The sequence below is a fragment of the Monopterus albus genome, unplaced genomic scaffold (assembly GCF_001952655.1).
Source record: "Monopterus albus unplaced genomic scaffold, M_albus_1.0 scaffold46.1, whole genome shotgun sequence".
NCBI classification, from domain to species: Eukaryota; Metazoa; Chordata; class Actinopteri; order Synbranchiformes; family Synbranchidae; genus Monopterus; species Monopterus albus.
Window position 1 is genome coordinate 218,659 of NW_018127926.1, and position 15,971 is coordinate 234,629.

The following is a 15,971-nucleotide window of genomic DNA, read 5'->3' on the forward strand; positions in this document are numbered from 1 at the left end:
CGTCACAACGGAGCTCCTGAACCACCACCCCTTGCAGCCAAAATGTCCGCCCACGTCGGCTGGCAGCAGTGACAGAGGGGGGTGCCGGATGGGGAGGCCGGCTGCAGGATGGGACTCTTATTGAGCATTTGAGCGATGAGCCAGGTCATCACATCTACCCACCTCATCCATCATGCCCCACAAACGGACACAAATAAAGAAGACACATTCCTGCCTTCGCTCCCACTACCACATTCAGGCCCTCTGCAGCCTTTTCTCTGCTTTCCTCTCTATGCAAGCCAAAGACAGAGGAAAAAAAAAAAGGACCAGAGTTCAGGCTCTCCCTCGCTCTTTGAGGCCATGGGAGCGCCAGAAGAAAGTGGCAGGTGGTTTTCTGACTCATGCCTCTTAGTATAAATCTCTATTTGGGCTAAAATGATAGACACCCACAAGGACTATATAGAGTGGGGAGGTGTGAAGGAGAAGGGACACAAAAGGTGTGTATAATGTTTCAGGAGAAATAAAGAGAGAGAGGAAGACGTGTCAAATCACACCATAGTCCTTTATTTCTTAGTTGTTCTTCCCACAGTATTGAATTGAAATGCATAACAGTTACATTGTAGAAAGCATTAAAACAAAGTACCTCAACTTGCTGATTACTTTTTAAAATCGATTATAAACAAAACAACGACAAATGAAAAAACCTGGTCCCTCAAAACGGGAGAATAAATGAAAGTAATCCGTTATCATAAGTTTGGCACAAGGGATTAACATGAATGAAATGTAACACAAGCTTGCAGACAACCGTAGAAAATGTCAGATACAGATCTTACTAGACCAATCATGCGCTTATGAAGAAATTATACCTGGCTTTTTTTTTTAAATTATCCATTCTTTATAATGTTTTTCATTTTTACAACTGAATCATTAAATTGTCATAGAAAAAAAAGCTAAGTAATGTCTATTCATCGACTGGTTTCATTAGAAGAATAAGGAGTGAATTGTATGTTTAATACTATCTGGCACTCAAATGTATTCTACAAACCCCATTGAAGTCTGGGATAGGCCCAGCGAGGAATCTCCCCCATCACCTGGGCTAAGAGCAGTGCTATTCAGTAAACAAACTACAGTTTGCCAAGAAATAAATACAATTCTCAACATTCAACAGCAAATAACAACGACAACACAAAAAAAACAGAAAAAAAAGGAAAATCATGATTGTCTAAAAATGAAAGACATGAGCATGGAGTAACTAACGACTAGCAATCAGGCTATTTAGTGGTATTGTTGGCCGACTAGGATGGACTCAAGGGTTTGGAAAAAGACATATGCTCTTTACAGAACAACAATTAACTTCAGCACTGGCTACTTATCTCAGTAAAAAAAAAAAGCATTTCCTTCTCTTCCACTAAAAAAACAGTCTATTAATAGCCTTTCACAGATAGCGTAGGCTGACATGATGGAGAGCAGTGGAGTACAGTTGGTAGACACTTGTGTACAGTGCTGTGATTGTGCAGAAACACGCAACTATGAAAACACAGATGGGAAACTGGCCCGATTTTTTTTTATTTGTTCTTCAATTACCTCAGAGATATTAAAGCGTTGCTAGCACTGTTTTTACATGAAACGTTTTCATTTGAGCTGAGGTTGCCTATTCCACTATTCATTTTTATCATCAAGTACATGTATTTATGAGAAACACCTGTGGCTCTCTGGGGGTTAAAGGGAATTCTTGTAATACATTTCAAAGATACATTTTGTCAGATGAGAGGGTTCTTATGCTTTATGAACAGTACAGCATACTAGACTGAAACCAGCTGTCTTAGAGACACAACCAAACTGACCCTTGCAGAGTAAAATGTTCTCCTTGCTTTGTATGTGCTGGCCAATAAATCCAGTCTAACAATGATACATCAGCACATCCATCTTCCATGTCCACCAGCTGCCTTTGCTGTGCAAAACATAGAAATTCAGCAGAATAAATACAACTATTATTACTTTAGCATTATTATTTTCACCACATCCTGGTTGGTGTTAATGTAAGAAACCAATTTTAAGGTCTCAGGGGGACATTTTGCTCTCTATCTTTTAAAGGTTTTTTTGGGCTGGGGCTGGGCAGGGTACTGCATGAACAGTGGCCCTGCTTTGTGTGTAAGGCGCTCTGTTCAGCAGTCAGATGGGCCGTGGTTCTGCTCAGCAGTTTCTCTGTGGACAGTCAGGGGCCCCCTCAGATAGCCCCTGTAATGGGCTCCCAGTGCCATAGATCAAGGTTGGGGGTTGAGAGGTGAAAAGAAAAGTGAAAAGGGGGTTTCATCATACATGACTGAGGGACTGGATGGCGCTGGATTCAGCAGCAGCCCGTGCCAGACTGTGCCAAATGGTGGCTGGGGTGTGAGTGGCTGGGTGGAGAGAGTCCTTTTCAGCCAGAGACAGCATCATGGCGTACGCCTGAGATAGAGACAGTTACAGTTAACCACCAAAGTAAACAAGCAGACAAGCATGCATACAAACTGTCAGTGTTTCATTTACCTGAGACTTAGATTTCCTAAAGAGTGGCTGTTTTATGGGCTCAGTCAGAGAGGCAGAGTCAAATGATCGATCATCCTCGTCTTCATCTCCGTCACTCTGCTCACTCTCCTCTAGCTTGCGCAGGTCTGAAAAATGCCGAATATGATCCAAGGCCGAGTAGCCCCTCTGGTCCTCGTCATCCTTATACCTGGCGGTCAAGTAGAAAATTAGAAAATTAAAATAAGTAATAGCCAAAAGATACTTCTGACAGCACATCATCATTTACACAATGCAAAATTATGTTTGAGTTGTGGGCCTCTGTGTTGAATTTACCTCCTAGGAGAGGTTTTGCAGTTGAGGTTCAAGTCATTTGGCCCAGTGAAGTCAATTTCATCTTGTATGATGTCATCGCTGAGGTTGCTGGGAAGCACCTGGCCTTCCTGTTTTCCACAGGTGTTGCTAGGCTCGTCACCCTTTTCATCAGCAACAAGGTCTTCCGCTTCCTCATCTTCAAGGTCATGTGACCCATGGCTGGTCATCAGTGGCTTCTTGTCTTCAAATGGACCACCATTTAACCTGAAGACCAGGAACACAGATTACATCAATACAGTGTGATAAAGTAGTAGACATGTTAAGGGAGAATTAACAACAGCGGCATCTACCTTATTAGCTGTACATTGTATAAACACATCCCTTCTTAAAAAAAGGTATTTAAAAAGTAATTATTAAGTCAGGAATAAGACACCGGCGTAAAATTATACATTGGTTTAGTAGATATACTGGTTTCTGCAGTTCCTACAAGTTCTTTCTTTCTCTACATATATAGAAGAACAGAGAAGTACATCCGAAGCAGGACATAGCAGCTGGGATAGAGCAGAGCCGGAATCCTGTTTGTCATCGAGGCCTTGAGGCCCCTCTGGGCACAGCAGCACAGAACTGATCATTACAGCACTTAACCGTAGTGTTCTGCCTCTCTCCTTGTTTATTTTCTCTTCTATCTCGTATTCATCTAATAGTCAAAATATTTATCTGGCAAGCCCATTTGGTGGGAGAGTTAAGAGAGCGCTGCCAGCCGGCCCATTCGTCTATCCCTGAGGAGGGAGAGAGGGCCAGCTATCCAAACTGCCTGAGTCTTAATCTGTCCCTCTGTCTCAGCGCCACAGGAAACCACCATTTGGTAAATCATCTGGAACCACATTAAGACTGATTCACTAATTGCACTCTGGGACGTCTTTCGTCAGCTCCCAGAAATGCCTTTTCTTGCAGAAAGGATCCAAAGATGAGGACTGAGTATAGATAGAAAATTGAAACACATCGAGCACATCACACCATATAATTATAGTGCACTCATAAACAGGATACCTACACTGGATTTGAGGGAGATCCATTTGAGAATACAGCAATTCCATAAAGGAGGGAATTAATGTAGATTATATTTTAGCACATGAAGGATCTCCATCATCATTTGTCTTTTATCACCACCTAAATATACTGTGCTTTCGACCAAGCTCCCACTAGGATGGAGGGTTTAAGGCTGACAAGTTGGTTTTTGTGCCATGAGGAGCTTGCAGGGCTGAGCAGAAGCACTGGCTCCAAAAGAGAGAGCGAGAGCTCTGTGATTAAGACAACAGATTCACTAATTACGCTTTCAAATGTGGTAATTTGCTTGGGATAAAGTATCTATCAGAAGTAGTCAGGGGCACAGCATTCTGAAAGGAAACACGGGCCGACCCTTTGACCCCACTCCCTCTACTCTCTTCCTGTAGACAGACATGTTGGTTCCAGATGTGCTGCGTTCCCCCCTCCTCCCTGTCTCTCTGACGCCCTGCTGCTCGGTCCTGCTCTCACAGGCCTTCTGTGCAATCATATGCCAGTCTGCGAGATCTCTATCAGGCCTTACAATCTTCCCTGTGATCACAACAACATGAGGCATGTGAAACCAAACTCGGACGCCTGCGCAGACCTCTTGACTGCTATCCGACCTGATCACAGCTCCAAGAATTTATTTGTATAATACTCAGATGAAGTTGCATGCACACAGATATCTGTTTGTACATGTAGCCAAAAGGCAACTGATATAAGGAGCATATTTCCAAAACCAGTGATTATCTTAAATGCTATCACAGATGACTGCTTTCTAATCCAGACCCCTGAACCTGATGTGATTATTAATAAAAGCTAACTGGGTGGTATGAAAAAGCAAGTCTACAATGGACTGATAGCATGACCCATTATTCATACCTACTCAAGTCTTTTTAGGCCCAGCAATTGTAATTAAAGCCACAATTACTGCGAGAGTTCAGTATGTTTTTGATCAGGCCCTGGTTTTTAAAGGTTGACTGCTGTGTAAATGTGTTAAGTGCAAAAATGATATATGAAGTCCTCACTGATATTTGTCTGTAATAACCTTCTAGCTCTATAAATGGAGATCTGATCAGGAATAAAAAAGACAGACCTTCAGTCACAAATACATAAAACATTGCTTACCCTTCCTCTGATGGGTCGGGAGATGCCTGGTTCTGGCTTGTGCTGCTGATGAAATTTCTTATTTCATTGAAATAAGAATCTTCTTTGTCATCCAATATGGCACTGCCACTGTCCAGTTCAGACTGCGGAGATGACATTGCAGTACCTGCAGAAAGAAAACAAATATTCCAATTTTGTCTCAGAACATGTGCTTTGATATTTCACTGCGATACCCCAAAATGCTGCTAAATGATGACTGTTTTATTTTTTTGTTTTTTAAAATGCAAACAAATTTCTGTCAGGAACCTATGTTTCTTTGCTCCCCTTACATTTCTTCAAACAAAAGTCATTCCTAATAAATTCTGTTCACACTGTGAAACAGTGTATTTGTTGTATCTGCCAGTTACAATGCTTTAATGTTGTATTACATTCAAATGTTTTTCCAATGATGTAACAATGGATCCATTACATCAAAGAAAAAAATTGGATTGTGCATCAGGTTGTACACATTTCCACTGAATTCTAAAAATTTGCTTGGACACCATGAGCCCTTGTCTACGATTAAAAATGAAGTCTTGGCCAAGCAAAATGCATTTGTAATGATGGATCTGCCACAGTGCATGTGAGTTTTTAAACTTTATTATTTCAACTATGGGAAAAACCTTTGTGGCTCTTTGTCAGAAAAGACTGCATGTGCATTTACATCTAAACAGACACAATTCATACTCAAAATGTGCTGAAGAATGGGTATACATTGTTGGGTGCTGCACAGTGAGAACTCAGCAGATCACTTATTCTGTATTTGATAGAGTGAACATGTCTAATTAAGCGGAAACCTCTGAGGACTGTTGCTGTCGGCTGCTGGCCAGGTGTACTGCCCATTCTGCTGATTCAGATTGAGAATGATGCAACCTATCAGCTGTACTGCTGATGACAGCAGTTTATTCCAAATATTTTGTGCTGTTTCAGAAAGAGATGGCAGATTTATATGATTTAATTTTTCACTTTTAAATTGTTCCCAATCATGAGTAAATTATGACTCATATTATTCAGTAGAAGGATTTATACAGCTCACAAATCAGCAAACCAACTTCCATTTTCTCCGATAAAATTGCTTGAAACAGTAGAAAAAAACTTCAATCATTTCAGTGTCTAATAATACTTCATGTTCGCTTTCTGCTTCTCACCTGACAGGTGGCCGTTCTCGTGCTTCTTGAGGTGACGGTCCAGGTTGGTCTGCTGACCGAAGCAACGGTCACACAAGTGGCACTTGAAGGGCTTCTCCTTGTTGTGGATGTTGCGAATGTGACGCTGCAGGTTGGAAGAGATGCTGAAGGAGCGGTCACAGTATTTACACCTGCAGGAAAAGGGGAGATTTTTCACCTAAACACCCAAAAAAAGGTAAAACACACAAGATGCTAATTGTAATAACAACTGTACTGCTGTACTGCATAATGAATCAGGAACCTGTTGTGTGTTCTGTGGAAACATAATGATGTATAATGTAGGATTCACACACACTCTCTCTCTCTCTCACACACACACACAGACAGTCCCAGCAATTCCACAATCCTAGACATGATGGAAGAGCTTGTTTAAGGTGAAACAGCTCTGTCTCTTTTCTCGAGCCAGCACAATAAAACTGCATTCTCCTCTCACAAAATAAGCACGCAGCTGATTCGGTTTTAACCCTACAAAATTAGAACCTCTTGCCAAGTTTCTTCATGCAAAATTATACGAGAAGATTACATCTTTTCTTCTAGTGGAATTAGCTTGCTCAATTGGCTGTCCCTCAGGACCCCCACCCCCACACTTATCTCAACTCCACAAAAAATTACAATACACAGTGGTGATCTTTAATGGTATGCCAGCGTGTGGAGAATAGGCTATCAGGCTGGGGCAGCAGAGGCCTGCGTCTGCCTTTCTCTCTCCCCTGTGGTCAGCAGGCCTCCGAGCTTTGGGCCAACATTCCTCTACCTTAGTAACTACAAAGCTGAGCAGTGCTAGCCAGGGCTTACTCATAATGTAGTACAAGAGTAATTTTTTCATGTGTACTATTGCTTTTGCCTCAGCAGCACCGGGAAAATTCTGTGGTGTTGTTGTATGTAGAGGTTGAACAGGGAGGCTTTGATAATTGTTACTAAAGTTTCTCAAAGACAAACCAAAATTGTTGCTACTATTATTATTGTGATAATTCACTAAGATAAAGAGCTTAATCGTGTGATAACTTGTTTAATTGGCAAAAGGCCTCATTTGACATGGTAAGTAGGCCGTAGGCCTGCAGATCACTTTGAGTCTGGCCCCTATGAACAAGAGAAATGACCACAGCTGCTGGGCCTGGACATCTGCCTGTGCTCCTCATCGCCCCAATTTTTCACCAAACTTCTGCCCTTCCCCTCTGCTCTGCTCTTTTACCAGCACAGCTTCAAAACCCCCTTCTTCCTGTCACCCAGGCGATGGACACCATTTTTCATCAGGCAAATTATTTACCAGTAGGATAATTATTCCAGGCTATTACAGCCTAAGAAAACATACATAAACTCTAATCTAACTGTAGACAAAAAAAAATAAAAATCCCTGGGAAAATACCCATGCGCTGTTGACGAATGAGCTGCTTTTCAGCTGGAGAATGCGCTGTGTGAAAAGTGTTTGGTGGTTTCACCCATATTTGTCATCAAAAATGTTGTTCTTCATAGGGTGTTACTGTGTTATTGATCAAATCTGATTCTGGACTAGACAATAATGTGCCTATGCAGTCAGTACATCTAGGGAGTGAGGAGGACACATGGGGAGGATGATGGCAGAAGGCAAGAGATTAGGATACTACTCAGCTGACATGTTGTTGGAACAGCTCAGGGTCACAAATCAAAACTACACACCCACACATCCTTTTAATGCACACAGCTCCAACAGACATTGCATGTGTGTGAATGTGGCTCTTTAAACTATATAGTAATAAGAATAATAGTCTTACCTATATGGTTGTTCTCCTGTGTGAGTCCTGAGGTGACGGGTCAGGTTGGCAGAACGTGGGAATATTTTCCCACAGTATCTATTGAGAAATCAAAATCATTTTGAAGTGTCAAAGATTTTAAAGATTGTAAAACCCCTCAAGGTATATTTTTGATTTATGATAATGGGTCAACTAAATAAAATTTGGCATAACTAATCTAAAAACCTTTACTATATAATTTTTTAAAAAAGGAAAAGGAATGCTTATCCCCAGAAAAGTGACTACACCCTCCACCCTTCATAAAAGCCACCCAACACACTTTTAAAACACATGAAAGCATTTATCAAAAGGAAAGAAAAAGAAATTTATGACCAACATAAAAGTTAAAAATTAAAATAATACATGCCAGACCAGTTTCCTTAGTTACCTGCATGTGTAGCGCTCCTTGCCCTTGCGCAGCAATGTCTCTGGAAGTGCAGAGGGTGGGGCTCTGAAGTCAAACATAGAGGGCACGGAGCGTAGAAGGTCACTAGACTCTTGCTTCAAGGAGCCAAATGTCTCCAGCTTCTCTGCCATGTTCTCAATGGCAGACATCTGAAGAGACAGAAGAGAGGTGGGACAGGATTCTGGTTAAAAACACAATCATTTAACACTGTAGAGTCCAGCATGCAAAGCAAAGACCACAATGTCTGAACAGAGTTTTATCAGTTCTAAAAGCTGTATCACAAAAAGCCAAAAAAATATACTGGAAACAAAGCAGTGAGATTTCACAAACAGGAGACACAATAACATATTTGATGGACATTTATTGTAGATACTGTAGATAGACCTGTGTTTATACTGCAGGATATTGTATTGACACCTTTTTGCTTTCTGATTGCAGAATGCAATAAAATGCCATTAGCAAAATGAATAATTTAGGCCAGTATACTAGTATGGGGACATGTTCTAAACAATTACAGAATCATAGTAACTATGTATTTCTACATGAGCTGTTGATGTCAGATCTTTATAGATTTGTTTACAGTTTACTAACTACACCTCACTGAAAATGTAATGAGTACATTCTGTTCAGATTTGATCTTATCTTGTATTATTGATGAGACTTGTTTACGGGCATCATGCTAGTTGGTATAAGTGAAACAGGTACTGGGTGAATTCTTAATATGACATTCATCAATGATTCATGCATCACAAGGTCAAATCCCTGGTATATGTGTATGACAAGTACATGTGATACTGATTCATAAAACAAAAAACAGTACACTCCCATTCACTGTCAGTGGAGAACAGGTGTGAATCATTTTATGAGTTGTACATCCAACTCGTGCTCTCTTACAAATACACATATACATGTATAGCAGATAACATAAACACACAAACAGGACCATAGGATTAAGGACTGCAGCCAATCTACTAATGAAGCTGAACGTTTACTTTCATCACATAGTCTCAGAGGAGATATGTGTACTTGTCAGTTAGTCTGTGTGTATGTGTGTGTGTGTGAGAGTGTGTGTGTGTGCTGCATGGTGGCCATAGCAGATTAATTGCTATCGGTGTATGTGAAAGAGAAAATATATGTGTGTAAGAGAGAAGGATGTCATTGTAATGCATTTGTATGTGTGTGCCTACAGGCATGTGTATTGTATGTGAGCGTGATTGTACGTGCTTAGTGTGTATCTGTGTGTTGTCAGATACATGTCCGTGTGTGTGTGTGTGTGTTTGTGTGTGGGTGTGTGGCAGAGGAGTGATTCATGTCCACTGCTGGGCTGTAAACCATTCTGTGCACAATGTAGGCAGACAGCACATTCGTCAATATGAAAGATGTTGACATTACTGATCAAGGGCCAGACACGGGTAATAATGATATCGCTGTGCTGAGAGGGGCCAGCCCGTCTCACACATAGACAGAGGTTCTTTTAAGGGACCACACAAATTTGCATTATTTTGAGTGTATTGAATCTTCAGCCTGTTTCTTATTCTTATTTCAATAAGGCAACAAATCAATGGTGATTCGAGTTCTCCACCAGAGCCCTGCTCTGACTCTGACATTCCATCTCCTGCCTTCATCCCCTGTCACTCTCAGACTTCATGCCAAGATGGAGCAGACAGAGGGAAAGAAAGAGACGAAGAAGCAGGATGAGCTACTAGGCTATAGTATAGTAGTATAGCTAGATAGATAGCTAGCTAAATAAATGTATATAAAAAGAAAGAACAGAGCCTGGAGAGAGAAGTGCAGATGCATGGTGGTGGAGCCTGGTTTTGGGAACGGCTGATTAGGAGTGACGGCCAAGCGTAAAGTTCCTGCCACAGCCGTCAAAGTTCCCACTGAGGGAGGATGTGGAGTGTCAGGTCAATTTGATTATGAATATGCCAATACTGCATGCCATGAATCAAAGGCAAGGGAGAAAACAGAGTGAGAGAAAGAAGGAGGCGTATGGTTTGAAAGATAGGCGAGGGATAATGGAGAAGAGGGAGGTGAAATGCTTTCATATTTATTTATTTGTTTTGTTTAATTAATTCATTTTGTTTTGAATGTGCACTGTGTATTTCACTGGGCTCTTTTCAGGCACTGGAGTGAATGCTCGGGTTTGTCAGCCTTGCTCAATGAGAACACATAACTTATGGGACCATTAGGGCCCCTAAAGCTGTCAACAGTATTGAGCCTGTCTGATAAGATACTTTTAGAGCTGAAACTACTCCATCTTGGTTCTATCTACTGGAAAATTCTGATCCAGTCTCAGCCTGCTAATGTTGCTGTACTCTATTATGAGTTTAACCTCACACCTTTGGCCAACCATTACCGCTGTGTAATTGAATTCTGCAGGAGTTACTAATACATTTGAGGTCTCTGCAACACACTTTTTCAGTTCTGAAATATTTTTGAATCCACTGTTGCATGGGTCATGCTGGTGTAATAAGATAAAGTAATCTTATTAAATATTTTGCGTAATCTTTTATTGTGGACTGTATTTTGTTGCCAGAATCTTTCAAACGCAGTTGAAAGTGATTCTCTAAACCACGCAAATGCTTTGTGGTCGAGCAGCAAACAATTTAATTATTCAATCTTATGAATAATGACAAACTAATAAACAGTCTGCTACAAATTACACTTCAAAAACCCTCAGCCATGAAGCCATTTTTACAGATGGTAAGTCAGCTTCATTAGGCCACTGTCTGACAATGCCATGTGTGTGAAACTTAAAGGACAAGAGGATAAACGACTCCACATTTGGCTCTAAAGTGATTTTTCAAAGGTTTTATGACTGCCCTACTCCTCTGTATAAGAGACCCCCCCCCTCCCCGTCCGTCCGTCCTTTCGCCCAAGCAGCGTGTGAGCATCTGTGAACTTGCTTGTTGCTGTAGCGTCGCTCTGGGACCAGCAGTTGATTGGCTATCTTCAGATGTCTGTGATGCTGTGAGGGCCTTAATTAGTAAGATGCATTCTCAATTGTTGATCTTTATCAGGAACCAGATGTTTGGAGGGGGGACTAATCCCTCCCTCCCCCTGCCAGTGTCCCAAAGAGACTGTTACCCTCAAACTGATGTAAAGCAGTATCCTTAAACACCACCCTCCACCCCACCATGCCCATTTAAGAGCCCATGCTTCATTCTCTAAATAAGCAAACATATAGTATATTCAGAGCTGCTGGATGGGCAGGGTGAGGCTCAGCTGGAAATCCCCATTTCATTCCTTTCATGTGAATCAGACCAAGGATAGGGCAATATAAAGATGTAAACAAATTAAAAAGCAAGGCTCAAATACTCAAGGTGAATCACTACAATGTGCTATAATATTATGTTCAATATAAACACTCAGATGAAATTCTTACAAATAAAGGAAATGGACACAAGTCCAGACAGTGTGTGATGTGAATGGTGGATGATGTCAGTTGTAAACTGTTATGCAGCCCATGCATTCATTAGGGGATGAGGCCTGTTTGGTAGAGGTACAAACACACAGTACTGTAGCTTAAAGAGGAACTTACCCAAGTTCTCTGGTCTGGCAAACGAAACTGAGGGATGGAATAGAGGGAGAAGAGAATGTAGTCAGAACCAGGAAGTATCGCATGAATCAGCAGCTTTTCATTGGACACATATATGGGTACAGAAGGGATGATGGGTCCCAGCATGATTAACTTTGAATGAGCTGCCTTTCTGCAAAGGTTTGGTGGTGGAATTACAGGAGCCTCTAATGGTGCCCAACATTTCCTGGTGCTCAATAAGCTCATTATAACAGGCTACAAATACAATTCTGGTACGTAATCTAAGCCAATAAAAATTCCTACCAGGAAATAAAAAAGCTGAATAACTAAAAGCTGTAAAAAGTTCCAGTCTCCTCAGCCTTGCGACCTCCTCTTTTGATATATAACTCAAGGGTGAGTCAGGTGACTGAAAACACACACCCTGAGAAATATACAGAAGGGCCCCTTCCCTTTTCTGGCTTAGACCCACCCTGGTCTGGTATTTCTGGGAATGATTTGTGTGTCCAGACATCATAAAGTCATAAAGATGGCCTAAGCACTCTGTTAGTGTTTCTACTGATAGGACACCTCATTAAGGCATGTGGGACTGCCATGTGGCTGCTGCAGGCTGGGTCTATGTAGTAGTCTGGACAGGGGACATAAATCAGACAAATGAAACAGCCTGTAAAAACCAGACCTGAAACGGCCAGAAAAGGGGGAAAAGTCATATGCCTGAGAAAGTGGTGTTTTCACTTTCAACCAGACCATTCTCACCCGCAGGGGAAGATTCTACTAATGAAAGTCAATGCAGCACGTCATAGACACACATACAGGGAACCCAGAGGCAAAAATCACTGGTTTAGGAGCATATCACTTTTTGTTATATTCTAATCAAAGACATGTTATGGGAAGATGTGTCATAATGTGCTCGTTCTTTCTGCACATCTGTTTCAGATAGCCAGCAACAGGCTTACCAGGCAGCAGCTTGGCTAATACTGGAGCCACAAACTGTAATGATCCTCATTAATCCAGGTTGGTCAGCGTGGGACAACCATTCTGAATTAGAGCTCTTTATAGAAAGAATCATGATATATATCGACTGGTTTAACGTCATGCTACTCTTACATCTGTACAGTCTTGAAAGCTAGCAGTGAATGTTACATGGTGAGATGAGAAGAGTCATCGAATCACAGGAATGTACATTTAATTTTTCAGGGGCTGATTGACCAAGAGCTACCCAGACTACTTAGGGCTGTTGCTGTTAACTTAATCAGTCTAGGGTTGAAAAGGCATCAAAGATCAACTTTAAAACTGAAGAAACAGAAACCAGTGGTTGTTATACAGCTACACTAATGATTTACTTCTTTGTGCAAACTAACTTATTATATTCCTTCTAAATGAGTTATACAGCTACACTACTAACTAACTTATTATATTCCTTCTAAATGCCCCACGTTGTCCCAGTTCCCACAACCTACCTGTGGATGAAAGAGGAATCCTGGAGTTGGCCGCATGTATTTGTCTTTCAGAGTCTCAAACGGATCGCTCATTCTCCTCTTCTCAACCCTGCTAATAGTAGATTTCTATCAGCTCTTAACGCATGTACAGTAACAATATTCAATATTACTAAATTAATTATGATTAACAATTACATGAGAGTAAATGACACTAGAAGTTGCAGTTTTGCAGTATGAACATTTTTTCACACTCTTGCATATTACAGTCAGTAACAGCAGTTTGTGTGTTGTATTGTTTACACATTATGTAATAGTACAGCGATGATATTAATTAAGGCTAAATAAGCTACTGGGAATAACAATACCTGTAGATCGGGTCCATGAAAAATGGGGTGGGTCTGGCATGTTGTAAGGAGGTGTCTGCTTTTGGGATCTCCACCACTCCCCTCTCCTCTTCATAACCCATGTTCTTCCTTGTCTCCTCCTCTCTTGGATTGCGTTCACGGCCCCTGGTCCCCAGACTCAGGTCTAGTGGCTGATCCTGACCAACAGAATTGGTGGCCTCCGGTTTGGAGTGAGCAAAGGGGGCTGACTTTTCCTCCTTTCGCTTGGTAGTGAGGTCAAATGGTGATTCAGATGAAGATTTGGCCTGGGCCTTCTTACAGTCTTCTGCTGGTGACTGTGGCTCACCCTTTAGGCTTGGAGGTCTGAGGTTCCTATCTGGGAAAGGGTAAACTGGAGGAGAGAAAGCTGGGAAGAAAGGCAGTGGGAACATAGATGGATAGGGCAGAGACCCGACCTTCTTGTCTTGCAGGCCAGCCAGCCCTGTGGAGCCAAAGTACTTCTCAGCAATTGAGGCAATGGCCTTAATAGAGTCATTCACAGCTCCTGTTACAGCTGTGTGCTCATCCAGCGAGGATTGGAGAAGGGAAGGGCCTGGAAAGTCTTTAGCATCATTGCTGCTTGTCAGGACGGAGCTCATGGGGCCTCCTTCACTGGCCTTCCTCTTGGGGCCTTTGCCATTTTCTCGAGCAGCCCCCCTCTCCCTTTCACTGTCCATGTCGCTCTCCAGCTCAGAGCCAGATGTGCTCTCAAGATCACTTCCGCTAGGGGTGCTGACATCGTCCAGGTCACTGCTCTCAGATTGGTCACTCTGCTTGTTTCGCTGCTTTGTGGAGGATGAGGAGCTCTTGGTATGGAGCTCTGATCCTGGCATTTGATTAACTTGTGAGCTGCCATCTTTACAGAGAGCTTTGAGAAGCTCTCGGGACTCCTGAACACCAGGACTAGTAGGCAACAGTGGACTCTTACTCAGATCTGCACCAGACCCAGCAACAGGTGCATGAGTTGGTTGTCTGACAGGAGAAGTGGTGGCAGGAATGAGTGGTGGCCTGTGGTACAGTCCAGAGGGGAAGAGGCCAGGGAAGCTGAAGGGAAATGCTGGGGCAGCAGGGAAAGTAAGCCCACCATGGTGGCGACTTGCCCCAAAGTAATCAGCCAGTCCAGCACTGCTGTGGCCCATTGCCAGAGCTGATTTTTCCAAGCCAGGTGCACCAGGGAGTGGCACACCTTGAGCAAACAATCCCCCTGCTGTGAAATGGTTCTTTCCTTCACAGAAGCGTCGGTGTTTGTTGAGGGAGGATGTGGTGCTGAACATCTGCCCACAGTCCTTACACTTTATCTGTGTGCGGCAGTCAGCGTGCATGCGTTTGTGGCGGCACAGGTTAGAGAACTGAGTGTATGACTTGTGGCATACCTCACCTTCAGGGAAACGGAGAGAGAGATATTGAAGGTATTAGTATGCAACACACACTGACGCACACAACACAAGCAGTATCAGGATAACATCACACTTATGGCTGGCTAAAGCTAAGGCAGAGGAAATACATTATGAAAGATATGCTTGTGTTCCCATCAATACTCTGACAATTGTTTTCCAGCTAAATAAGGAAGAGATGTGTGTCTAGATCCCTGCATTGTACAGGAATTTGTTTGGTTGATGGTGTGAGTCAGCTGCTGCCACTCATCACCTGCACATCAAACCAAATTCCCAGGCAACTCCAGGTCCATTGTCCTCTAAGGGACGCTCCCAGGGAGTCCATAAACAATCTCACACACACAGACATGGAGGCACATTCACAAAATATTCACATACAGGGAGAAATTGAATCACACAGACACACACAGTCATGCAGACATACAGATACACACACACACACACACACACACACACACACATTCTCAGCCACATGCAGTACAATGGCTCTATTTTAAGTTTGTGAAGGAAGCAGAGTTGAATGAATCCTATCCTGCAGTCCGGTTCCCAGGGACAGGTCTCACGTCCTCTAATGCCCCTCTTCCCTCTTCCCCCTCCGAGCCTCTCCTGTCACCCCCTCAGCCCCTTCACCTTGTCCTGAAAGCTCGGTCCCTGTCGTCCTGTGCTAAGTGACCTTCTCACAGTCAGTCCCTGTATGCCACATTGTCTAACCCTATTGTACAGTGGCAACACCCATCCCCCAGACAAAACCTCACCATGTGACATTATCTACAGTCATTATTAATCTGTCAACATTATCTACTGCTAAAGTATAATATACATAGGGTGACTGTTGTCAAGTACTTATTGTTTTCCCATTTTTCATA

The 15,971-nt window shown here is 42.4% G+C and overlaps 1 protein-coding gene across 11 annotated transcripts in view; it reads right to left on the minus strand.

Annotated features, from left to right (window-relative positions):
• Positions 1-543: 543 nt before the first annotated feature.
• mecom (MDS1 and EVI1 complex locus) overlaps positions 544-15,971 on the minus strand; it is a 148,541-nt gene continuing 133,113 nt past the window's right edge. For 8 of the 11 annotated variants that reach the window (XM_020600343.1, XM_020600341.1, XM_020600337.1 and 5 more), the window contains 10 exons: positions 13,694-15,089; positions 13,350-13,440; positions 11,896-11,922; positions 8,334-8,500; positions 7,928-8,005; positions 6,141-6,310; positions 4,975-5,119; positions 2,821-3,063; positions 2,509-2,695; positions 544-2,427 (listed from right to left, as the gene is read on the minus strand). In XM_020600343.1, coding sequence (XP_020455999.1) covers positions 2,293-2,427; positions 2,509-2,695; positions 2,821-3,063; positions 4,975-5,119; positions 6,141-6,310; positions 7,928-8,005; positions 8,334-8,500; positions 11,896-11,922; positions 13,350-13,440; positions 13,694-15,089 — 2,639 coding nt within the window. In that variant the 3' untranslated portion in view covers positions 544-2,292. The remainder of the gene's footprint in view (positions 2,428-2,508; positions 2,696-2,820; positions 3,064-4,974; positions 5,120-6,140; positions 6,311-7,927; positions 8,006-8,333; positions 8,501-11,895; positions 11,923-13,349; positions 13,441-13,693; positions 15,090-15,971) is intronic. The other 3 variants (XM_020600334.1, XM_020600338.1, XM_020600336.1) reach the window with 1 other exon arrangement.